This window comes from Salvelinus fontinalis, chromosome 26 (genome assembly GCF_029448725.1).
Source record: "Salvelinus fontinalis isolate EN_2023a chromosome 26, ASM2944872v1, whole genome shotgun sequence".
NCBI lineage: Eukaryota > Metazoa > Chordata > Actinopteri > Salmoniformes > Salmonidae > Salvelinus > Salvelinus fontinalis.
The window spans coordinates 10,466,729-10,493,375 of NC_074690.1; the positions used below are offsets into that span (position 1 = coordinate 10,466,729).

At 42.0% G+C, this 26,647-nt stretch overlaps 1 protein-coding gene across 4 annotated transcripts in view; it reads left to right on the forward strand.

Annotated features, from left to right (window-relative positions):
* LOC129823635 (phosphatase and actin regulator 1-like) overlaps positions 1-26,647 on the forward strand; it is a 92,338-nt gene that overhangs the window by 29,917 nt on the left and 35,774 nt on the right. For 2 of the 4 annotated variants that reach the window (XM_055882494.1, XM_055882495.1), the window contains exons 1-2: positions 10,043-10,888; positions 18,356-18,520. In XM_055882494.1, coding sequence (XP_055738469.1) covers positions 10,591-10,888; positions 18,356-18,520 — 463 coding nt within the window. In that variant the 5' untranslated portion in view covers positions 10,043-10,590. Of the gene's footprint in view, positions 1-10,042; positions 10,889-18,355; positions 18,521-26,647 lie in introns of those variants that run through there. The other 2 variants (XM_055882496.1, XM_055882497.1) reach the window with 1 other exon arrangement.

Consider the following 26,647-nt stretch of genomic DNA (forward strand, 5'->3'; position numbering starts at 1 on the left):
ATTGGAAGGTGAACCTTTGCCCCAGTCTGAGTTCCTGACCGCTCTGGAGCAGGTTTTCATCAGGGATCTCTCTGTACTTTGCTTTGTTCATCTTTGCCTCGATCCCGACTAGTCTCCCAGTACCTGCCGCCGAATGAAATTCCCCACAGCATGATGCTGCCCCCACCATGCTTCACCGTAAGGATGGTGCAAGGTTTCCCCCAGACGTGACGCTTGGCATTCAGGCCAAAGAGTTCAATCTTGGTTTCATCAGACCAGAGCATCTTGTTTCTCATGGTCTGAGATTCTTTAGGTGGCTTTTGGCAAATTCCAAATGTGCTGTCGTGCGTTTTACTGAAGTTGCTTCCGTCTGGTCACTTTACATAAAGACCTGATTGGTGGAGTGCTGCTGAGATGGTTGTCCTTCTGGAAGGTTCTTCCATCTCCACAGAAGAACTCTAGAGCTCTGTCAGAGTGACCATCGGGTTCTTGGTCACCTGACCAAGGCCCTTCTCCCCAATTTCTTAGTTTGGCCGGGCGGCCAGCTCCAGGAAGAGTCTTTGAGGACTCCAAACTTCTTCCATTTAAGAATGATGGAGGCCACTGTGTTCTTGGGGATCTTCAATGCTGCAGACATTATTTGGTACCCTTCCCCAGATCTGTGCCTCGACTCAACCCTGTCTCAGAGCTCTGCAGACAATGCCTTCGACCTCGTGGCTTGGTTTTTGCTCTGACATGCACTGTCAACTGAATAACCTTATATACACAGGTGTGTGCCTTTCCAAATCATATCCAATCAATTGAATTTACCAGAAGTGGACTCCAATCAAGTTGTAGAAACATCTCATGGATGATCAATGAAAACAGGATGCACCTGAGCTAAATTTCTTGTCTCGCAGCAAAAGAGTCTGAATACTTACGTAAATAAAGTATTTCTGTTTTATATTAATACCTTTGCATACATTTCTAAAAGCCTGTTTTTGCTTTTTCATTATAGGGTATTGTGTGTAGATTGCTGAGTATTTTTTGTTATTTAATTCATTTTAAAATAAGGCTGACTGTAACAAAATGTGGAAAAAGTCAAGGGGTCTGAATTCTTTCCGAACGCACTGTACAGTATATACAGCACCAGTTCAAAGGTTGGACAAACTTACTCATTCCAGTGTTTTTCTTTATTTTGACTATTTATACATTGTAGAATAATTGTGAAGACATCAGAACTATGAAATAAGACATGGAATCGTGTAGTAACCAAAAAAAGTGTTAAACAAATCCAAATTATATATTTTATATAAAGAAGCCACCCTTTGCCTTGATGACAGCTTTGCACACTTGTCATTCTCTCAACCAGCTTCACCTGGAATTCTTTTCCAACAGTCTTGAAGGAGTTCCCAGATAAGCTGAGCACTTGTTGGCTGCTTTTCCTTCACTCTGCGGTCCAACTCATCCCAAACCATCTCAATTGGGTTGAGATCAGGTGATTGTAGAGGCCAGGTCATCTGATGCAGCACTCCATCACTCTCCTTTTTGGTCAAATAGCCCTTAAACAGCCTCAAGGTGTGTTGGGTCATTGTCCTGTTGAAAAAAACAAATGATTGTGGGACTAAGTGCAAACCAGATGGGATGGCGTATTGCTGGAGAATGCTGTTGTAGCCGTGTTGGTTAAGTGTGCCTTGAATTCTAAATGAATCACTGACGGTGTCACCGTCAATATAAAATATATATTTTGATTTGTTTAACACTTTTTTGGATACTACATGATTCCATATGTGTTATTTCATAGTTTTGATGTCTTCACTATTATTAAACAATGTAGAAAATAGTAATAATAAAGAAAAACCTTTGAATGAGTAGGTGTGTCCAAACTTTTGGTTTGGGTTGAGTTGGACGGCAGAGTGAAGGAAAAGCTTTGTGTGTGTGTGTGTGTGTGTATTGGATGGGATGTACAGACATTATGGACAGTATGTGGATAGAACATGTAGTGTATCTGTAGAATATATAATAGTATATGTACAGCAATAGTTGAAAGGGGGGAAGGGGGATACCTAGTCAGTTGTACAACTGAATGCCTTCAACTGAAATGTGTCTTCCGCATTTAACCCAACCCCTCAGAATCAGAGAGGTGCGGGGGGCTGCCTTAATTGACATCCACGTCTTTGGCGCCCGGGGTACAGTGCGTTAACTGCCTTGCTCAGGGGCAGAATGACAGATTATTACCTTGTCAGCTCGGGGATTCGATCCAGCAACCTTTCGGTTACTGGCCCAACGCTCTGACCACCTGCCGCCAAAGAAAGGGGAAGGAAAAGGGGTTGAATAGGATGGCCTTGACTATAATACAGTATACATATGAAATGGGTAAAACAGTATTAAAGTGACCAGTGTTCCATGTCTATGTACACAGGGCAGCAGCCTCTAGGGTGCAGGGCTGAGTAACAGAGTGGTAGCCGGCTAGCGACAGTGACTAAGTTCAGGGCAGGGTACTGGGTGGAGGACGGCTAGCAATGGCTATTTAACAGTCTGATGGCCTTGAGATAGAAGCTGCTTTTTAGTCTCTCGGTCCCAGCTTTGATGCACCTGTACTAGAGGTTGACCGATTATGAATTTTCAACGCTGATACCTATTCCGATTTATTGGAGGACCTAAAAAAGTCGATACCGATTTAATCGGAAGATTTTTATATATATATTTGTAATAATGACAATTACAGCAATACTTAATGAACAATGAGCACACTTATTTTAACTTAATATAATACATAAATAAAATATATTTAGTCTCAAATAAAGAATGAAACATATTCAATTTGGTTTAAATAATACAAAAACAGTGTTTGAGAAGAAAGTAAAAGTGCAATATTTGCCATGTAAAAAAGCTAACGTTTAAGTTTATTGCTCAATATTTCCAGTTCTTCAATATTCCCAGTTAAGAAGTTTTAGGTTGTAGTTATTATAGGAATTATGACGCTTCGACTATTTCTCTCTATACCATTTGTATTTCAAATACCTTTGACTATTGGATGTTCTTATAGGCACTTTAGTATTGCCAGCCTAATCTCGGGAGTTGATAGGCTTGAAGTCATAAACAGCGCTGTGCTTCAAGCATTGCTAACAGCTGCTGGCCTACTTACGAGCCTGCTGCTGCCTACCACCGCTCAATTAGACTGCTGTATCAAATATCAAATCGTAGACATAATTATAATATAATAAACACAGAAATATGAGCCTTTGGTCATTAATATGGTCAAATACGGAAACTATAATTTCGAAAACAAAACGTTTATTCTTTCAGTGAAATACGGAACCGTTACTTATTTTATCTAACGGTTGGCATCCATAAGTCTAAATATTGCTGTTACATTGCTCAACCTTCATTGTTATGTCATAATTATGTAAAATTCTGGCAAATTAGTTCACAGTTTGCAACGAGCCAGGCGGCCCAAACTGTTGCATATACCCTGACTCTGCTTGCACTGAACTCAAGAGAAGTGACACAATTTCTCTATTTAATATTGCCTGCTAACATGAATTTATTTTAACTGAATAGGCATGTTTAAAATTATATACTTCTGTGTATTGATTTTAAGAAAGGCATTGATGTTTATGGTTAGGTACATTTTTGCAAAGATTGTGCTTTTTTTGGCAATGCTCTTTTTGTTAAATGAAGGCTGTGATTCGATGATAAATTAACAGGCACCACATTGATTATATGCAACGCAGGACAAGCTAGTTAACCTAGTAATATCATCAACCATGTATAGTTAACTTGTGATTGTGAAGATTGATTGTTTTTTTATAAGATACGTTTAATGCAAGCTAGCAACTTAACTCGGCTCCTTGCAGCCACAAGGTCCTTTTAATGCTGCACTCGCGTAACAGGTGGTCAGCCTGCCACACAGTCTCCTCGTGGATTGCAATGTAATTGGCCATAATTGGCGATTACGGATTTGTTATGAAAACTTGAAATTGGCCCTAGTTAATCGGCCATGCCGGTTGACCTCTAAACTGTACCGACCTCGCCTTCTGGATGATAGCGGGGTGAACAGACCGTGGCTCAGGTGGCTGAGGCCCTTGATGATCTTCTTGGCCTTTCTGTAGAGGGCAGGCAGTGTGCCCCAGGTGATGCATTGGGCAGACCGCACCACCCTCTGGATAGCCCTGCGGTTGCGGACGGTGCAGTTGCTGTACCAGGTGGTGATACAGCCCAACAGGATGCTCTCAATGGTGCATCTGTAAAAGTTTGTGAGGGTCACAGTGGCCAACCCAAATTTCTTCAGCCTTCTGAGGTTGAAGAGGCGCTGTTGCGCCTTGTTCAACACACTCTCTGTGTATGTGGACCATTTCAGATTGTCAGTGATGTGTATGCCGAGGAACTTTAGGCTTTTCAGCTTCTCCACTTCCCTGTTGATGTGGATGGGAGTGTGCTGTTTTTGCTGTCTCAATGTTCATACTGTATAATTTAAATGAAAGTTTACACCAGATGGATTAAATGATAAAATGTATTTCAGACATAGTAGTTAACTGTATGTGGGCAGTGTACTCTGCTGGAATATGGAATTGTGTCTCCGTTGGCTATCAATTATTTAATGTTTCTCTCTTGGGATGGGATTTATAACCTTGTAGCCAAGGTGCTCCCCTACAGCGTCAAATGGGTAGTTTGTTTCCATAGCTAGTGATACAGTCTAATAGTTCTCTCCTGGAATGTGGCAAGTTACCTCTGTTGTGATGCTCTTTCAGTTATCCCCTGTACTCCGACTCTGTGCTAATTGAATAACCACCTCACGCTGGCTCCTTACTCTTCACTCCCTGATTCCAATCCATAACACTGTGCAGATACTACAGCTATAATTAAGTCTATTCTGAGAGACTTTGCTGTCCCTGAAAATATGGTGTGTGTGTGGCCTCAGTTACCTTTTCTTTCATATTTTTCAGACTTTACATAAGCGACTACATTACGTTCTGTGTCTTGTCAAGTGGAAGATTGAGTTTAGTCTCAGGGTGGAACCAATAACTGTGTAACTAAATGGAGGAAGATTAGGTTCCTCCCAGATTAGAATTGCATAACGATTCAACACTGACATTGGGAAACTGAAAGGAGAGACAAAAAAAGCAACCCTGCTTTTATCATGTACATTTAATTCCCTTTCAAGTTTATGGGGAGGGAATATAGGAGATGTGCGTGACCTTTGAGAGAGAGAGAGAGAGAGAGAGATATTCAACGGGGTGGTTGTGTGTGTCAGTGCCAGACTCATGCCCTAACTCACAACACAGCAGCAGGACCCTAAAGAGCGCGCCCAGTGGACTATCTCAGCCTAGGTACTAACAGTAAGAAGTTGAGGACCTCCTCCACTTCAGCGGTTCATGTACTTCTCTGTCTGGATGAGTGACTTTCCAATCCACTGGGACAAACTGACTGTACAGAACAGTAGGTTTTCTAATACCGTTTTTGGGGGGATGGTAACGTGCTGACAGAAATGTTCGACAGTAATCGGTTTAGGGGAACTAAGGTGGCTGGCTAGACACTGCAGGGAGTGAATAAGCATTAACATTACATTTAAAAATAATACAAATGATGTGAGCCATGTATGAAACAGGAACAATAGGTGTAATACTCTACCATGCTGTAAATGTTCAAATCTATCCAACAAGTTAAATAATCAAACATAGACAAACATGACGAATACTGTACTTTTTGAACATAGGTTTAAATGCTTGTGGCTTACTGCTAGCTGAATGTGAGCGAAGCCTGGAGCCGAGGCTACTACCTGCTGTAGAGGGAATGAGTGACCAAATACATTTCCACTCTGGTGAAAGAATGGTATGGCCCGTGTCTACAGCCTTTTACATCTAAAGCATAAACTCACTTTAAAAAATCACTTAAAAAATCTCTACCTAAAATATTTTTTTCCCCCCTTCAAGAAATGCTACTGTAGCTAAAACCAAACAACCTTGCTCTGAGCCTAAAATACATAAAACATACTTGGCTTGTTTCCCCATGAATGAGCCCAAGTAATGTGCTTGGGCCCTATCCACAGCCTGTAGTTACATAAGAATGCTGCCACATATCACGTGAGCCAACAGCTAACACTGAAGCTGCACACACTGATAGGGTCTGGCATGCAGCTTTGAACATGTGCTGCTTAGAGGAGTCATCGAAAGGAGACGCTAGCCTTCGCATAGAGAGCTGAAGTACGCAAACACATAGACCTACATACAATACATACAGTAGAAGGTAGTGAATCTGAGGCTTAAGATTGATCCCTTGTGAGCTAAGTTAGCCCTGTCAGCTTATGGATGTCTTATGGACAATACCTCACCCTTACACACGCACACCTGGAACTCCATTAATATGACCCGACAAGAATTGTTTAAGTTCATTTATTACTGGTCAAGTGTGGAAGTGTAGAGAACCTTAATGTCCATCTTCCCAGCAGTTGGTGTGAAAAGCACATGGTCATATTCTGTCATCAAAAAAATGGCCGAGGGCACTGACTCCACCGCATCGCACCGTGGCGGCGCTTCTGTCCCTCATTTCGGATAGGGGCTTTGATGTCACTGGAATAAGCCTCAGCTCATTGAAAGGAACATCAAAGGCACCGCACACACGCACACACACACCAAAAATATATTCTGTCTGAAACATGATTGAAAATACCATGGGGACCTTTTAGATTTCTTCCCTATTACTGCCTCATTTAACTTCTGGAGTTGAACTTTGTGAGGATCGAGAGTCGGGGTGCAAGGGGACTGCATGGCTATGGGGTGGCGTGGCTGGGTTAGTGGTTGGCCATTATGCACAATAGGCTGTACCCAACCTACCAGTTCCCAGTCTAAATAGATCTCCTCTTTTGATATATCAATCTTATCCTTCAATTAGGATTTGAAGCCCCGGTCGGTAGTTGGGCTGAAGAGGCAGTAACTCAATCTGCCAGGCTCCGGACATGCAATTCTCCAAGTCCAAATGATAAAGACGGTACGGCCGCCGCCAGCATAAAACAGCATGACGCACTGTTATAGAGTAGTTGTTATGAGATGATTGTTAACATGACTGCGTAACCTCTCCCTTCCTTCCCTACCATGACTATGCATCACGATTTCCATCCTCAACATGTTTCTTTGGACAGTGAAGCTGAAACATTCAATTTGGCTCTATACTCCAGCATTTTGGATTTGAGATCAAATGTTTCATGAGGCGACAGTACAGAATGTCACCTTTTATTTGAAGGTATTTTTTATACATATCTGTTTTACCGTTTAGGAATGAAAGCACTTTATGTATCTAGTCCCCACATTTTAAGGTGTTTTCAGTATTTGGCCAAATTCACTTATAGTATATTAAAGAAGTCAAAAGTTTAGTATTTGGTTTCATATTTCTAGCATCCAACACGTTTGTAGAGTCACAAGCTTGTAGTCATTGCATGCTAGGAATATGAGACCAAATACTAAACTTATTAGTACTCTAATACACATATTACTGAATTTGTCCAAATACTTATGACACCTTCAAATGACATTCTGTACCGTCACCTCATATGAAATATTTGATCTCAAATCCAAAATGCTGGAATATAGAGCCAAATTAAAAGTTGTAGCTTCATTGTCCAAAAAAATACATAGCTAAGTGTACTTATTTAACTTGGTCCTTTTTGCCCCATTGCGGGCATAGAGCGTCCACCATTACTGTCCACCTCACTTTCCTCGGAGGGCTTTTGCCTCTTGCCAGGAGCCTCATGATTGCATCCTGTACTTTACTAGAAAAGTACAATAACATGTGTGATGTAGCTAAAACCCAGGAAAAGCAGTAGCTAGTGACTAGTTTATTGATAAAGAGGATGATCTATAGGCCTATTGCATATTCTTGTTAGGCACAGTAAGGTTAATGACTCCCTTTATACACATTTGAAGGATAGTTGGTACAATTGCAGGTAGATACATTATTTAAAGTTAGCAGGCTAATGATTGATTTTCCTCTAAAATGACAAGAGAATTTTGCTTCATGCACAAAAATGGTGTGTGTGTTTAGATATAAAGGCAAGTTAAATTTTATCGTCCCTTGGGATTAATATTTCACACTATCATAACAAGAGCAGAAGTGAATTTTCAGTGCTGACAGGTGTATAAAATCAGGCACACAGCAATGCAATCTCCATAGACAAACATTGGCAGTAGAATGGCCTTACTGAAGAGCTCAGTGACTTTCAACGTGGCACCATCATAGGATCCAACAAGTCAGTTCGTAAAATTTCTGCCCTGCTAGTGCAGCCCCGGTCAACTGTAAGTGCTGTTATTGTGATGTAGAATCGTCTAGGAGCAACAACGGCTCAGCCGCGAAGTGGTAGGCCACCAGTGGTGGAAAAAGTATCCAATTGTGATACTTGAGCAAAAGTATAGTTATCTTAATAGAAAGTTGCTCAAGTAAAAGTTAGTCACCCAGTGAAATACTTATTGAGTAAAAGTCTAAAAGTATTTGGTTCTAAATATACTTAAGTATCAAAAATAAAAATGTAATTGCTAAAATATACTTAAGTATCCTTATTAAGCAAAGCAGACGTCAACATTTTCTTGTTTTTAAAATGGGGCACACAAGTTCACAGAAAATGTATGTAATAAAAAGTACATTATTTTGTACAGTAATGTAGTAAAGTAAAAGTTGTCAAAAAATGTATAGTAAAGGCCCTCCCGGGTGGCGCAGTGGTCTAGGGCACTGCGTCGCAGTGCTAACTGCGCCACCAGAGTCTCTGGGTTTGCGCCCAGGCTCTGTCGCAGCCGGCCGCGACCGGGAGGTCCGTGGGGCGACGCACAATTGGCATACCGTCGTCCGGGTTAGGGAGGGTTTGGCCGGTAGGGATATCCTTGTCTCATCACGCTCCAGCGACTCCTGTGGCGGGCCGGGCGCAGTGCGCGCTAGCCAAGGGGGCCAGGTACACGGTGTTTCCTCCGACACATTGGTGCGGCTGGCATCCGGGTTGTAGGCGCGCTGTGTTAAGAAGCAGTGCGGCTTGGGTTGTGCTTCGGAGGACGCATGGCTTTCGACCTTCCTCTCTCCCGAGCCCGTACGGGAGTTGTAGCAATGAGACAAGATAGTAATTACTAGCGATTGGATACCACGAAAATTGGGGAGAAAATGGGATAAAAAAAATTAAAAATGTTTTTATAGTAAAGTACAGATACCCCCCCAAAAGTACTCTAAAGTATTTCTACTTAAATAGTTTACACCACTGTAGGCCACACAAGTTCACAGAATGGGACCGCCGAGTGCTTTAGTGCGTAGCGCATATAAATCGCCTGTCCTCGGTTGCAACACTCACTACCGAGTTCCAAACTGCCTCTAGAAACAACTTCAGCACAAGAACTGTTCGTCAGGTGCTTCATGAAAATGGTTTTCCATGGCCGAGCATCCGCACACAAGCCTAAAATCACTATGCGCAATGCCAAGCGTCAGCTGGAGTGGTGTAAAGCTCGCCACCATTAGACTCTGGAGTGATGAATCACTCTTCACCATCTGGCAGTCCAACGGAAGAATCTGGGTTTGGCGGATGCCAGGAGAACGCTACCTGCCCCAATGCATAGTGCCAACTGTAAAGTTTGGTGGAGACTGAATGATAGTCTGGGGCTTTTTTTCTTGGTTCGCGCTAGGACCCTTAGTTCCAGTGAAGGGGCATTTTAACGCTACAGAATACAATGACATTCTAGATGATTCTGTGCAACCAACTTTGTGGCAACAGTTTGGGGAAGGCCTTTTCCTGTTTCATCATGACAATGCCCACATGCACAAAGCGAGGTCCATACAGAAATTATTTGTAGAGATCAGTGTGGAAGAACTTGACTGGCCTGCACAGAGCCCTGATCTCAACTCCATCGAACACTTTTGGGATGAATTGGAACGCCGACTGTGAGCCAGGTCTAATCGCCCAACATTAGTGCCCGATCTCACTAATGCGCTTATGGCTGAATGGAAGCAAGTCCCTGCAGATGTTCTATCATCTAGTGGAAAGCCTTCCTAGAAGAGTGGAGGCTGTTATATCAGTAAAGGGGGACCAACTCCATATTAATTTCCATGATTTTGGAATGAGATGTTCCATGAGCAGGTGTCCACATACTTTCGGTCATGTAGCTGGAGCCTATAATCATTCTTGTCATTATCAAGTCTTGGGATTTGATGTTAAACCTTTACTTTCTGTCTGTAGGCTAATATAACTGCAGGAGTGAACACTGGGTAGCCAATTATGCTTGCCGTGAGCGGATTATTTTTGCAGACGAGGATGGGGACCGAGGGAGAGGCAGAGGCACTGCAATTCACACACTCGATATGTCTTCTAGCGGCACTGGTCCATCATCATAGTATAGTAGCATCCGTGGTTTTGACTTCTGCCCTTGGCATTGCGGAGGCAGGCGGATGTGAGTGCGCTAGATCGGAACCTCAGGTGCAGGTGTGGAAATTACAATATTCTATCTGACGTCGTTGATAGAAGAGAAAGGGGTTCAGCAAACGCGCGGAGCGAAACCCTCGTGATTGGTTGAAGGGGTGAGGTCAGGTAGGAGTCGAGGCGCCGGTTGTTTAAAAACCCCTCCCCGTATGCCGTGCATTTAGACGCGAATCAATTTTCGTGTCTTTATGTTCAAGACGGCCAACTACCCGATGGCTGCGGATCCCGCGCCCACCATCATGCATGGGAGTTGGTTCAACAACACAGGCTTCAGGGAAAACAATACGCCTGTGGCGGTGGAGAAACCGAAGAAGAAGGCATTTTACCTGGTCAGAATGATGTCTCTCAACAACAATAAGAAAGAGCAACAAACCAACCATCAGCATCACCAGAATAACAATATGCCCTTCATGATCCACTGTCACATCGGGAAAGAGATCAAGCACATTTGCAGCAACTGCAGCCGCGCGAACGATACCCAGGACGGTGAGTAGCCTAGTCTATAACGGCATATGGATATGGATGCGTTGTTGTACAGTCTCCCTTCAGCTCTGCTGGCCATCAAACACAGAGTGGTTTCATTGAACACACTCAATAGGGGGGTAACATGCGCAGTTCTTGTTTGCCCATTCCGCGATTATATATGTCCTAGAGTTATGAGATTAAAATTGCATGATGTATTTAATCCTGGTAACCTTAATCACAGGCACAATGTACTTTTCCAGCGGAGCCTTGACTCCATTGCTATGTGTAATCCTGTACTTGCTTTATGGTCATACTATTCTTTACACTGCCATTCTGTTGCATTCTGGGATCAATGTAACATCACTTAGTTTGACACAATGCGTAGTGGGCCACACATATATCAAGAGAAATTGGCAGCTGTAGTGTATTATTTCTGGGAAAGGTGGTATGTAACAGCAGCTACAGTGTAGCTGAATGGCGTTACCCATTTTAGACTTGGAGAAATTATATGAGTTTTTGAACTGGTATTTTTGTTGGAGTTACTGGTGTGGGTGTAGAATTGGCCTTATTCTAACACCACAAAGAGCCTGCTCCACAATATGCATAGTGGTTTACTACTCATAGACTTCCTACTCAGAAGAATTCTCTTGATGACCCCCTCCATCCCAGACTCCACTACCCAATCCCCCCCTCCTCCTCCCGATTAGCACCTGAAGTGGTCATTCTCAGTCCCCTACTGTGATTCTACTCCACCCCACCCAAACATGAAGGAGAATGTCACTCACTCAGCCAAGATGATTGAGGATGTGCAATTCATGAGTGTCTTGGACCCAGATACATTTTGGTTCCTGGACTAGGCATAAGCTGGTTCTGGGAAACTGGCCAGAGGAGTATAGATGTGTGTATCAGAGAAATAGATGCTTGTAAAGAAACACTAGGGCTGTAGTAGTCTACAGTCTAAAGCCTCTTATTAGTCTTTGTAGCTTTATCTTTAGTTTTTGTTGTGTTGGAAGAAGTTTAACTTTTGACTGCAAAGTACTTTTTATTTGTTGGCTGCTGCTCATATAACATGGTGGATCTCGAGGGTGTTTGGTGTGTTAATGGGCTACTATTGGAGTCTTTTTTTTTTTTCACCAAACGCAGCCGGGAAAATTAACCATGTCGCTTTCAATTTGCATCCCTGTCAACAAATCTAGGAAGTGTGTGTGGCTGGCTGGCTGTCTTTTGTTGTTGTCTCAAATGCATAGTTTTTATCTATGAATATTTCTGAGCTCAGGTCTAACCCCCCCCCCCCCCCCCCCCCATCTCTTCTTTTTCTTTTTGGACTCCATTTGAAGCACCACTGGATTCAATTAGCATCGAGTCTGAATCTATTTATAGACAGATGTGGCAGGATTCCTAAGATGGTTGGCTGTGAGGCTGAGGCCGTGAGAGGCATCAGGCACTGCGTTTGGGTAATAGTCTGTTTCACTGCATTTGTCCACCTTGCTTCACATGATTTATCATGCTATACCCCCGGTGGAGCGGCTGACTGCCTACCTGTGAAGTGACACTCATGTTGTCGCTTGTCAACCATCATGATGGCGATTTTTAATTTAATTATGCACGCTGTGGTCGGTGTCTGTCTGCACATGGCAGGGGTGGTGTGACACTGACACTGTCGCCCTGTCCCTGAGCTAGTGATAACTGAGGTGGCAGATTGCATGGCTGTCATCAGGGCAGACCTTGCCTATATTATTACTCAAGTATATAACTCACTATTGAACTGTTATATGACGAATACTTTCTAGGTTGGTCTGTGGCCATTACTGCTTCTGTAGCCGTGTGTATGCCTAGTAAGAAAACCTCTTTCACAGTTTGATGTATAAGCCAGAATGTTAAATGAATTACATTTGAACTTACGCTACAGGTTGTCTATGCAGTTGGTCCTAATGTTCAAATAATATCCACAGGAAAGTATTATTAAATCGACTTTGCAAAACCCCGCGGGTCAATTTGGTCCAGTTGGGGAACTCGGCTCGAACACTTCCAAGACTTTGGTTAGTATACATAGTATACATGCATGTATTTACGTCTTGTGCATATACCTCAGGTGATGAACAAACCAATCTTGAGAGCCACACACAGACCCTTGTTTTGAAGTCAGTTTAATAATACGTTCCTGTGGATATTGTCAAATTCCCAACGGCATAAGGACGAAATCAGCGAACGGGTAGAGTAAGTTTATTCAACATTCTGACTACTTATTCTGATGTATTTTTTTTACTAGGCCTGGGAATTGCCAGGACCTCACAATACGAAACTTAGGTGCCAATATGTTTTGCGATTTTTGATATTCCAAAACCAGAAAGCGCATGTGTTTGGCCAACGTATTAAATTGCGTGAGGATTATGTAGTTTGGAGAGTGTTGGTACACTGGGAAGATGTCGGCGAGACCTCGGACCGACATGAACGATATAGAATCTAAATGCATCTGAAAGATGTCTTGCCAATGCGTAAACGCTATCTAAACTGTGTCTTCCTGCTGTATCCTGTATTGGGGATGGGCCTTTGGCAATTTTTGGCTGTTCTAGTACTCGCAAGTTTTTTACATTTTTTAAAAAGTTTAAAAAAAAATATTTTAATTTTTTTAGTACTTCAATTAAGAAAACAGCATATTTTTATAACACAATGCTCGCACTGGAAAAAAATTGGCGCATTTATCTATATGGCAACAATGCCTAATTTATCATAACCATTACAGATAACAAATCCTAATTGCTAAATTGGCCCATTGGTATATTCAGTCAATTATTAAAAGAAAGTGTCATTTTTAAGATTAGTATATTGAAACTTTAATATCAACTGGATATATTTTGAAACACTGCCTTCAAAAAGACAGTTACCTCAGCAGGGGCGTTTGCTTGTAGAAGCCTATGGCTGTGTAATGGCATAGCCAGGTTTTGTAAAAAAAAAAAATCCTGAGCCCTTATCACAGTTAAGACACCTATTTTATATAAAATAAAAACATGATGTAATATAACAGAATAAAATGAAAAATAATATTATTCCAAATGGGAAAAGTTGCCAGTGTGAAGTGATGTGCATGGAACGGTTATTCTCATATTTAATTTGAAACAGGGCTCAATTTGGAGACTGAAAAGATTTGGCATGGGTCCTCAGATCTTCAAAAGGTTTTACAGCTGCACTATCGAGAGCATCCTAACTGGTTGCATCGCTGCCTGGTTTGGCGACTGCTTGGCCTCTGACCGCAAGGCACTACAGAGGGTAGTGCGTATGGCCCAGTACATCACTGGGGCGAAGCTTCCTGCCATCCAGGACCTCCTATACCAGGCGGTGTCAGAGGAAGGCCCTAAAAATGATAAAAGACTCCAGCCACCCAAGTCATAGACTGTTCTCTCTGCTATCGCACGGCAAGCGGTACCGGAGCACCAGATCTGGGTCCAAGAGGCTTCTAAACAGCTTCTACCCCCAAGCCATAAGACTCCTGAACAGCTAATCAAAGTGCTACCCAGACTATTTGCATTGCCCCCCTCTTTTATGCTGCTGCTACTCTCTCTTTTATTATCCATGCGTAGTCACTTTAATAACTCTACCTACATGTACATATTTCCTCGACTAACCGGTGCCCCTGCACATTGACTATGTACTGGTACCCCCTGTATATAGCCTCACTATTGTTATTTTACTGCTGCTCTTTAATTATTTGTCACTTTTATTTTTGAAAAAATCTATTTTTCTTAACTGCATTGTTGGCTAAGGGCTTGTAAGTAAGCATTTCACTGTACCTGTTGTATTCGGTGCATGTGACATACAATTTTGATTTGAAAACATTTTGTAAGTAAAAAAAAAAAACGATATAGCCTTGAGTTCCAATTTTATTTCATGCTGTTGCTGGTAGTGCACTTGATTTAGCAGCCCTAACGCAGGGAAGGTTTTTAATAATTTCATGTGTCTGAAGGTAGAACTCCGACCAACTCGGCAGGCCCAGAAAGCAAATCAAGCTCAGTTTCATATCATGGCACAGTTTCCTCGCGCCATAGTCTGTAAAAAGAAGCCTCGAACGCACAGCAAAGTTGATCATGTGAGATTTCCAAACTTTTAAAACCATGACTATAGACTCAACGATACAGCAAAGAGCTGATTTTATTTTTACTTTTTTATGATTGAGTTCATGTTTAAATTCTGATTCAGCATGCACGTTCTCCCTACTTCCACTCACGCTACAACCGGCACTGCAGCTGCAATGAATGAGTATAGCAAAGTGTTTCAATAAGCTTACTTTCTTATTTGCGGCTTGTCTTTTTTAAAACATTATTTTTTTTTAATTGAGGAATATTTCCTATTTTTTGGTCATAGGAGTAACAATATGAATTGGTGCATGAGGCAGAAATAATGCAGTCCCACTTAAGTTTCGCCATCAGCTGGAAGACTGTTCCCTTTTCTCAGCAAAGGGAGGGATGAGGAACAGTGAGTCGGGTGAGGGGCAGCCTCACCGCTGCGCTCTCCCTCCCTCAGACTGACCATCAGATGCAGGCCATCAGTCCAGTAAAAAAAAAAGAAGCTAATTATGTTCACTCAGCTGTGCCTCACAAGTAATGCAACAAATGATCTATTACCAGTGTGATCATATACCTACATGGTCTGAGGAGAAGATTGGCAGGGCAATAGGGCAAAAGCATCACACAGTTCTTCTCCCTAAATTCCCTTTCCCCTCTGAGTCTCATTCACTCAATTGCGTTCTGACACCAACACACACACGCACCAGTTAGGCCTGAAAAAAGAAATGCCTATAAAAACGTATCTAACTGATGAGATACACAAGCTACATTCCTTGCCAAATGACAGTTATCACAAATTCAAAATCGACTGGTTGATTAAAGTAGGCAAATGTGTGTTCCAACAACGAGCTGCAGTTTTGTAATAATTACGTCCCATCGATTTTCCGCTTACGCTACTTAGCGAACTGCTAGTGCCATTTAGAGTTGGTAAGCCTAGGCCAGTGGTCAGAAAGCTTAAGACCACGGAGTGAAAATGCAAGCTGAGAACTAACGCTCAGATTATTATAATACATTTTTTACACAACTTAAACATAAGCCTAAGCAACATTAGCCAATTAAAAACAGAACTGTAGCATTGAGGTTTGTGCAGTAAGTGATATCCCCAATACGTTATCAAGAAGACAGTAATCTCAGCAGGCGCGCTTGTTTGTAGAAGACTATTGTTTCTTTTTGGTTGTGCCCTGCAAATACACATGTACAAATGGAACACTAGAGTCAAAGCAAATTTAACATTTGTCTTTAAGACAATTTCACTTGCCCGGGCATACACAAAGCACATTCTACCAAATAATTTTACAGTATATTAAAATAAATGGTACACTTAACTTGTCACAGACCAAGTGTGCTATGTTATCTCATGAGAAAAGCTAACAAATAGCATTTTTGAGAAAGTTTAAAGCGCAAGTTTTGTAAGTATAGACCTCCAGAGACTAATCCTTTTCAGTGTAGATGTGATGCGTATGTGGATTACGACCGTAGCATAGGCCAACACACTGATTTTATCAGGACAAGTCTGGGAGAGTCTGTCGTTGTTTCAATATGGATGCGTTATCACTTATTCTGTTGCTATTATCTTGAGCACATATTCTCTTCAATTAGTCCTCTTGATGATATCAAAAACTACATCAAAGGAGGACAAACGCTCTAGTGAATATAAGGAGCTAGTAGGCTAAACACGATTATTTCTCCCTGGTCTGTTTTTTGGCAAGCTAGTGCGAACTAATCCGCAGCATGCAGCTTCCTGCTGTTCAGATTCTGAATATATCCTGCATTATGCTGTCTGATAATACACAGGTCTGTTTACCCTCGCCAGGCTCACTTATTATTCCCATATCAAGCAGTAGACTACCGCAACACCGTTTCCTCTGCCATAGCCCCTCACATTAGTACCACAAACTGCCATGAACAAATGTGCAATTTGGAGTACACAATTCATTTAAAGCATTATTTAATCTGCAATTATTATACTTTCATTTATCCTGTTATGTATATTTTATATATATATATATATATTTTTTTTTAGCTAAATGCAAAGTATTATCATTCAAACTGTATGTAGGTACATCCCTGGCTGTCCGATAACCTGTCCTGGTGGTGTGGCTTGTCCTGCATTCTGTATTCAATCATCAAGTTTGCAGACGACACCACAGTATTAGGCCTGATTACCAACAATGACGAGACGGCCTACATGGAGGAGGTGAGGGACCTAGTGGCGTGATGCCAGGAAAATAACTTCTCCCTCAACGTCAACAAAACGAAGGAGCTGATCGTGGACTTCAGGAAACAGCAGAGGGAGCACGACCCTATCCACATCAACGGGACCGCAGTGGAGAAGGTAGAAAGCTTCGAGTTCCTCGGCGTACACATCACTGACAATTTGAAATGGTCCACCCACACAGATAGTGTGGTGAAGGCGCAACAGCTTTTGAGAGCATCCTATTGGGCTGTGTCCCCGCCTGGTACGGCAAATGCACCACTCGTAACCACAGGGCTCTCCAGTGGGTGGTGCAGTCTGCCCAACACATCGCGTGGTGCACACCGCCTGTCTTCCAGGACACCTACAGTACCCGATGTCACAGGAAGGCCAAAAAGATCATCAAGGACATAAACTACCCGAGCCACTGCCTGTTCACCCCGCTATCATCCAGAAGGCGAGGTCTGTACATGTGCATCAAAGCTGGGACCGAGAGACTGAAAAACAGCTTCTATCTCAAGGCCATCCCTGTTAAATAGCCATCACAAGCCAACCTCCACCCAGTACCCTGCCCTGAACCTTAGTCATTGTCACTACCCGGCTACCACCCAGTTATTCAACCCTGCACCTTAGAAGCTGCTGCCCTATGTACATAGACATGGAATCACTGGCCACTTTAATAATGGAACACTAGTCACTGCACCTGCAACTAGTCACTTTTATAGTGTTTACATCCTGTTTTACTCATCTCAAATGTATTTAACTCTATTTTAGTCAATGCCATTCTGAAATGTCCGTCCTAATATTTATATATTTCTTAATTCCATTCTTTTTGTTGTGTGTATTGTTGTGAATTGTTAGATACTACTGCACTGTTGGAGCTAGGAACACAAGCATTTCGCTACACCCGCAATAACATCTGCTAAATATGTGTATGTGACCAATAAAATGTTGATTTACCCAGAGTGCATTGAGTGAATGTTTAAAAAAAGATCTTGGTTCCTTTCTAAACATAGCAAGTGATTGTAAAGAGGACTCGGACCACAGGAATCTTGAAGTGAACTGGCAAGAGAGCCAAGTCCTCATTTTAATGCCAAGGGTAGTGTGAATCCAGAGAGAACGGAGGTCTTTAGCTTTTTTTCTTCACCCCAGAGTTCACTGAGATTGTTTCTTTTAAAGAGGAGTATAATGTGAAAACACCCTAATCAGCCCCTTTCTCCTGTGTCCCTACAGCGGAGGAGGTTGAGAGGCTGGCCGCAATGCGCTCTGAGTCCCTGGTCCCTGGCACGCACACCCCGCCCATCCGCCGCCGCAGCAAGTTTGCCACTCTGGGCCGTCTCCTCAAGCCCTGGAAGTGGAGGAAGAAGAAGAGTGAGAAGTTCAAGCAGACCTCTGCAGGTAAGGGCCCAAGATGTGAGCGCTTCTTAGATATTCTGCACACGGCCCTGGTTTGCCGCTAGCCTTGGTGTGAACTCCCCTGTCAATCTGACCTCTTCCCCTGTCAATTTACTGCCCTCGCCTGACTATCCACTGGACATGAAAAGATTGAAAGATGTCTTGGTGTTCTGAATCAGCTCCCTCACTCAGACTTTCCATTAGGTCAGTGAGGTGGAGAGCTCAACTCCTCTCTATATTTGGGTTCTTGCTCCTCCAGGCGCTACTGAAGATTTTGATGTTACCCCGCTTCTCTGTTCCCAAGAGTTTTCTTCCCTGAAGCTGTGCTGCGTAGTACTGGATTTTAATGGTGCTTTCTTTAGTGTTCACATTTCCTATTCATGCAGTTGATCATTCATCAGTCAGTTATTTTATTGAGATTGGCAATAATGCGATATGCACTTTTTTAATTTTTATTTGTTCACTTAAGGTGTTGAGGTCTTCTCTACTGTGACTGTCGCCTTCCCCTCCAGTGCTCTTAGCTTTGAGTCTGGTTTGTATTGCTGTCCCAACACTTTACTCTAGCCTCGGGAACTCCGACAGTCCAATGGCTCTGAGTGAAAGCTGAGACCTTGACTTTACGACTCCTCGCTCTCTTTCTGCTTTGTATGCATGGTGTGGACCGAATGTTTTTACGCCCAGATTTTTGCTTTTTCCCCTCTCTCCTGAGTGAAACGGAGCAGCAAAATTTAACACAATTTGTTGTCGTGTTAAATCAACGATAAAGCCCAATGAACAAGACTTCTCTCTCTATGTAGTATATTTTTGTTTAGTCTGTATAATGTAGTCGCCTCTATTGTATTTTTCTTGTCTCTATTGAATACATAATTTAAACATTCACAGTGTAGGTTGGGAAAAGTATGTGGCTAATGACTTCTCCAAAAGATAATTGAAGTCAGTCAGCTAACCTGGAGTCCGATCGATGAGATTGGAGATGTTGGTTAGAGCTGCCCAGCAATATAAAAAACACTCACAAAATTTGAGTTTGCTATTCACATTGCCTGATGTGTTGCCTGATGTGAACCATGCCTCGAACAAAAGATCTCAGAAGACCTAAGATTTGCATAAAGCTGGAAAGGGTTACAAAAGTATCTCTAAAAGCTTTGATGTTCATCAGTCCACAGTAAGACAAATTCTCTATAAATGGAGAAAGTTCAGCACTGTTGCTACTCTCCCTAGGAGTGGCCGTCCTGCAAAGATGACTGCACAGAGCACAGCGCAGAATGCTCAATGAGGTTAAGAAGAATCCTAGAGTGTCAGCTAAAGACTAACAGAAATCTCTGGAACATGCTAACATCTCTGAGTCTACGATATGTAAAACACTAAAAAAGAATGTTGTTCTTGGGAGGACACCACGGAAGAAGCCACTGTCCAAAAAAACCTTGCTGCACGTTTGAAGTTCGCAAAAGAGCACCTGGATGTTCCACAGCGCTACTGGCAAAATATTTGGCAAAATATTCTGTGGACAAACGAAACTAAAGTTGTTTGAAAGGAACACACAACACTGTGTGGAGAGAAAAAGGCACAGCACACCAACATCAAAACCTCATGCCAACTGTAAAGTATGGTGGAGGGAGAATCTTGGTTTGGGGCTGCTTTGCTGCCTCAGGGCCTGGACAGCTTGCTATCATCGAGAGAAATGAATTCCCAAGTTTATCAAGACATTTTGCAGGAGAATGTTAGGCTGTCCTCCAATTGAAGCTGAACAGAAGTTGGGTGACGCAACAGGACAACGACCCAAAACACAGTAGTAAATCAACAACATAATGGCTTCAACAGATGAAAATACGCCTTCTGGAGTGGCCCTGTCAGAGTCCTGACCTCAACCCGATTTGAGATGCTGTGGCATGACCTCGAGTGGTTCACACCAGACATCCCAAGAATATTGCTGAACTGAAACAGTTTTGTACAGAGGAATAGTTCAAAATTCCTCCTGACCGTTGTGCAGGTCTAATCCGCAGCTACAGGAAATGTTTGGTTGAGGTTATTGCTGCCAAAGGAAGGTCAACCAGTTATTAAATCTAAGGGTTCACATACTCCAACATACATGGTGTGTTCAATAAAGACATGAAAACGTATAATTATTTGTTGTTAGATTAAGCAGATTGTTTGTCTGTTGTTGTGACTTAGATGAAGCTCAAATTTTATGACCAATTTATGCAGAATTCCCGAAGCTCAAATTTTATGACCAATTTATGCAGAAATCCAGGGAATTCCAAAGGGTTCACATACTTTTTCTTGCCACTGTATTTAATGTATTTAACCTTTTATTTAACTACTTACATAGTAATGGAAATCTAGACACTGACTGTAGCCTATTATAATATTAACTCCTGCAGAATGAAGTGTTTCATGCAGTAAAATTATAAACCAAATGTTAGTTTTGTCTCAGGAACAGGCGTGGAGTGCATCTTGAAAGTGTGACTGTGCTTAGGGACCGTGGTGTGTAGCCTAAACATGCAAATCTTTTTAGCTACATAAAAACTGACATTTTCACTTCTCAACCACATTAAATATGCATCAAGACTAACTGAAATACTTTAGGTAACATGTTGGATAATTTTCACAGCTTTTACATTTCCTTAAAACTGGCCAAAAAACTGCATTTGGAAAGTTTGTGGTAAATCTCCCCGGTCCCTAAACCACCTCACTCTGGCAGAAATGAAAGGACTTTACTGATGTCAACTAGATTGTTGATGATGCCTTCATTCTATTGATTTATGATATTCTGGTGAGCACGGCTTTGAGTATTCTAGAGCATTAGTGGCAATATGTAACTTTGTGACCTGACCAAATTCACACGGAACTGTGAGTTTGAGCTCTATCATTCTACTTGAAAGCAAGTCTAAGAGATGGTATAACTGTTCTATGTATGCTATTTCTATGCTTCCTGTTAAGTAAAAAAAAAAAAAAATCCTTTCGGTGTGTACACCAGTTGAAACAATATTTTTGCTTATGGAAAATATTTCAGAGGTTTAGATGGTACAATGATTCTCTACACTATACTAGCTTATTTTTTTTTACAAACTGAAATTAGGCAAACTATTCAAGTTTTTCAGCAACCAGGAAATAGCAGCGCGATTACTGCGTAGTGCAACTATAAGGAATGAAAAAGAGAAGCCACGTGTATCTACAGTAATTTATATACAAGTTGACTAACAAATAGCCTGCCAAATGTCGGAAATTATAAGCATGGTTTTTGTTATTTAATTGCACCTCGTTTAAAAAAAACGTATGTTTATTCATGGTGACAGGGATACTCGTGAGCAGGATATCAAAGGTGTATGTAAATGGATGATCCTGAGTTAGACCTTAACCGGGATGTGAGCTTTTTTATCTGGAATACTATGTGCATGTAAATGTGGTCGTTGATTGTGCAGTAGTTAAACTGAAATATTGTGCTAAGCTTAGGTTTGCTCATTGGTCAAGGCCGGTCAAATGTTATCCTTACTGAACATGACTCCTTGTTTGGCTTGGCTGTTTTTCTCTTCTGGTGATTGTTTCATGATGTTTATCATTGTGACTCTGACGGCAGGCAGGAAGCAGACCAGCTGCTGGGCGTGCAGATGTTCCAGCCAGGTAATTGGATAATGTGAATGTGCACAAGAGGATTATTTATTCTAGTCAGGCAGGGGGGCTTTACTCATAACTCTAGGAGTGAGCTAGCAACAGTACTCTGAATACTGAGAGAACTGACAGCTGTGCCTCCTGCCCTATTCCCTGTCTGTCAGGTAGTCTAGTGATCTTATGGAACAGAACACCATAGGAACTAGAGGTTCATGGATCAGTCTTCATTCCCTGGGGGGCGGGGCACTAATCTGACCACTCCTAGGTTTGTATTTAATGTAGCCTATTTTTTAAATATTTTTTTAAAGATTCCTTTTGATTTTGAATGCCATTGAAAATACAGTAAAAATATGCAGATTATTTTGGATTCCTTTTGTTTTTCATGTTATGTAGCTAGACCTTATTTAAAAATGCTGTATGCACCATGATAATTGTTGGGTTTAGGCTCCGGATGGGCAGCGGTCCTCAAGCTGCATTTTAATAAATCATTAGAATAATTTATACCTGTTCTAAAAAAGAAAAGGGTAACGAAAGGTAATGCCACCAGATGCCATAACAGCCACACACTGCTTTGTCACTTGTGTACAAAAACCCTCTCTAGCTTTCCCTAAACAGATGCTTGACTCCAGATGTGAGCACCACAACATCTCTGACACGGCATGGAAGTTTTTCAGTGGTTTTGTGAGGCTAACTGGTGAGTGAATTGCCTCGCTAAAAGCCTCCCATTGCATATCCCATGCCTGGGGCTTGGTACTGTAGAGAATGTTCTGCCTCTCCTCTATCTGGGTCAATTCACAGCAGAATAGATTTCTCTCTAAAACTAAGCGTAGCATTTGCAAGTCGATGCCAGTTTAATTTAATATGCTCCGAGACGAGTCCTTCCAATGACTTCATAATCTGCTCATCTCGGTGCAGATCACGGGTAGTTAGTTTAGCCATGATCGTCAAGGTTTACTGTGAACGGACTGTGGAAAGAATAACTCTGACTTCACATTGTCACTTTTTCAAGCTCTTGGTTTGAACCAACTCGCACACTATTACTGTTGAATATCAGTTTTTAATACAGTTTCTGGAACCGAGTGACAAGTGGTGATTTTGTAGTTTGACGTTTTCTGTGAACACTGAATAGTTTATTTCTAAGTGTACAGTAATATTCTTTCCGTTCCCGTTTTCTAGAACCAAATGTTTTGAGACAAACCTGAAGACGTAGCTGGCCGAGGTTTAGTCCGAATCAGTGGAATTTTTGCATAACTGCGCATATCGCTACGCAAGCTGTTATGTCATAAACCTTTTTGGTAATTACTCCCCCCCTCCTCCCTTGATCACATTTTAAATGTAATCTCAGAAAGCGTTTTGACATTCTCACACACAACCCGATTTACCTTCAATATTCAGCTGCTTGGAATCATGGGAAATATTTTGTGAAGCATGTTTGCTCCTTGTCTGTTTTCATTTTATAAACTCAAATCATGCTAATCAGAGTAACAATGTATCTGTTGTGTTAAATGTAGCAGTTTGATAGAATTTAGATGAGGCTTAAAGTGAATCTTCTCTGACAAACTAAGATATATTTATATATATATATTTAGGTTTGAGGCTTAATTAAAAAGAAAGCATCATGGTGACCACCAGTCTCTACCAATAATCTCAGTTGTAACACTCCTAGCCTCGCAGCAGTGCGGCAATACCTCTGTGATTTTCATTCTTGGCTGTTACAAATGTGATCTCGTGATTTGCCACAGCTGCCATTACAGAATCATTATCATTTGATTGGCCAGCTTGTGACCGACGTTGTGAATTAGACGGAGGGACTTGATTGGTGCATTATTGAAATGAGGCCATTTGGACCCAAACGGCCTGCTCCTCCCTCAGCCATATCCTCCACACACCAGGAGAGTGGAGGGAGGTATTGATCTACTCCACACACTCCCATCATTGAAACTGGCTAACTTCCTCTTGGGTATATACAGTATAGGGTGGGAGGAAGTTTATTTTTATTTTTCTAACATTGCTTTCCTACTCCTCTGCCTGGCTGCTGTACTATTATGTAGGTGGAGATCCTTCTCATGGCATTTTATTTTTGTACAGCAGTCCATTTCTGCAAAATGGCATATTTTTGCACACTACCCAAATTCCATTTCTCCTGAGGCTCCAGTAGAGGTGACTCTTTCTGCACGGTGTAGGGCTGTTTTGATCCCGTCTACTTGCCAAACTATCTCTGCGGCAGCCAACCCGTGGCTTCCAGCCCAACCAGTTTCGCTGGGTAGCCTTTGAAGTTTGGATGGTGTATTAGATATCTGGATGTCCTGGAGGAGCTCATAATGAAACATAAGGTTACGGTAACTTTATTCAACGTGACATTTTAGAACACCTGGGTTCACGCTGACTGGCTGCACTAGAGGCTCTCAACAGTTTCTGACATTTTAAAATCATTCTCATGTGTGCCTTCCCTTTTGAGTTTAAGCCATTAGTTATAATCCACACAGTGTATTGACTGAGCGGAGGGGTTGGAGGGGGGCCCCCTGTGGAGGGGATTGAGGGACCAAGCTGTTTTGTGTTCTAATAATTTTGGTGAACGTCCATTAGCATTGGCCCTGGCCCCTACTGTCGAAAGAGTTGCAGGCGGCTCCTTAGTCCACTCACATGTGCACACACCACATTTGCATGCACACGTACTATACGTTTGAGTACACACACACACACAGTATTCTCACTTGATCAAGAGCTGGTGGTCTGCAGGGAGAATGTTGCGCAGTGTGCTACTCAAGTGTTCTTGCTGATCCTCATTTCACATTCTTAATTGGTTCCTTTGCAGGGGTAGATTTTGAAATGACTAACGTGATGCTGAACTGCCTCGGTTCAGCCCAGCGATAGATAATGTCCCTCAACTGCTGAGATCTAAATATAGAAGGGTTAGCTTTGGGATATGCCTGCTTGACATGCTCATACATAATGCATTACTTTGGGAGGTGTTGCATTGCTTTTATATTATTCTCTTTCATTATTACAAATGAGGTTAAGATCTTCCTTCATGCCTTTGAAGAAATACCTTGAGTACTTTCCAACTGAATTATGTTAGACAGTTTTTTTTTTTTTTACACATTTGACTAATCCCTAAATTCTTCTGCTTGATTTTGATGGGCAGTTGGGCATCGATTCATAATATTTTAGACTACGTGAAGGCGATGTGAAACTGAGTGTGTTAACATTTTTGCACCCATCCCTCATGTCACCCGTGTCCCTATGGTGAATGCATGACCTCTTGGGAACGTAGTGTGACGCACTGTACCCATGATGGCCAGTGCCAGTGACGTGTGTGTTCAGTCCCAAGTGTGCAGATCAGTGTTGGGAGCCAAGTGAACACATTATGGAAATTACCAGGGGAAAATTGCCAATATTAACTAATTGATGATGTGGGTGATCCAACATAATCCTCATGCTTGTTTTTCTAATCTTATGATTAGCTCTACAACAGGGATCACCAACTAGATTTAGCTGCAGGAGAATTTTTATTTAATTAAAATACATTTTAAAAGTGGATTGTCAGGAGGCCGGAACATAATTACAAATAATTTTGTAGACTGCAAATTGAGCTCAAGAAGGCCAAACAGATATTTTTGACTAAAACATAAATAATTTCAAACCTTGCTTAACATGTGTATATGATCATATACAGTGTCTTCAGAAAGTAGTCCTACCACTTGACATACTCCACATTTTGTTACAGCCTGGATTCAAAATGGATTCAAGTGATTTTTTTTCTTCTCACCCGTCTACACACTATCCCATAATGACAGTGAAAACATGTTTTTAGACATTTTTGCAAATGTATTAAATGAAATACAGAGATCTAATTTACATAATTATTCACACCCCTGAATCAATACTTTGTAGAATCACCTTTGGTAGCCACTACAGCTGTCTTTCTTGGTAAGTTTCTAAGTGCTTTGCACACCAGGGCTGTACAATTATATACACTGCTCAAAAAAATAAAGGGAACACTTAAACTACACAATGTAACTCCAAGTCAATCACACTTCTGTGAAATCAAACTGTCCACTTAGGAAGCAACACTGATTGACAATAAATTTCACATGCTGTTGTGCAAATGGAATAGACAAAAGGTGGAAATTATAGGCAATTAATAAGACACCCCCAAAAAAGGAATGGTTCTGCAGGTGGTGACCACACACCACTTCTCAGTTCCTATGCTTCCTGGCTGATGTTTTGGTCACTTTTGAATGCTGGCGGTGCTTTCACTCTAGTGGTAGCATGAGACGGAGTCTACAACCCACACAAGTGGCTCAGGTAGTGCAGTTCATCCAGGAATGCACATCAATGCGAGCTGTGGCAAAAAGGTTTGTTGTGTCTGTCAGCGTAGTGTCCAGAGCATGGAGGCGCTACCAGGAGACAGGCCAGTACATCAGGAGACCTGGAGGAGGCCGTAGGAGGGCAACAACCCAGCAGCAGGACCGCTACCTCCGCCTTTGTGCAAGGAGGTGCACTGCCAGAGCCCCGCAAAAT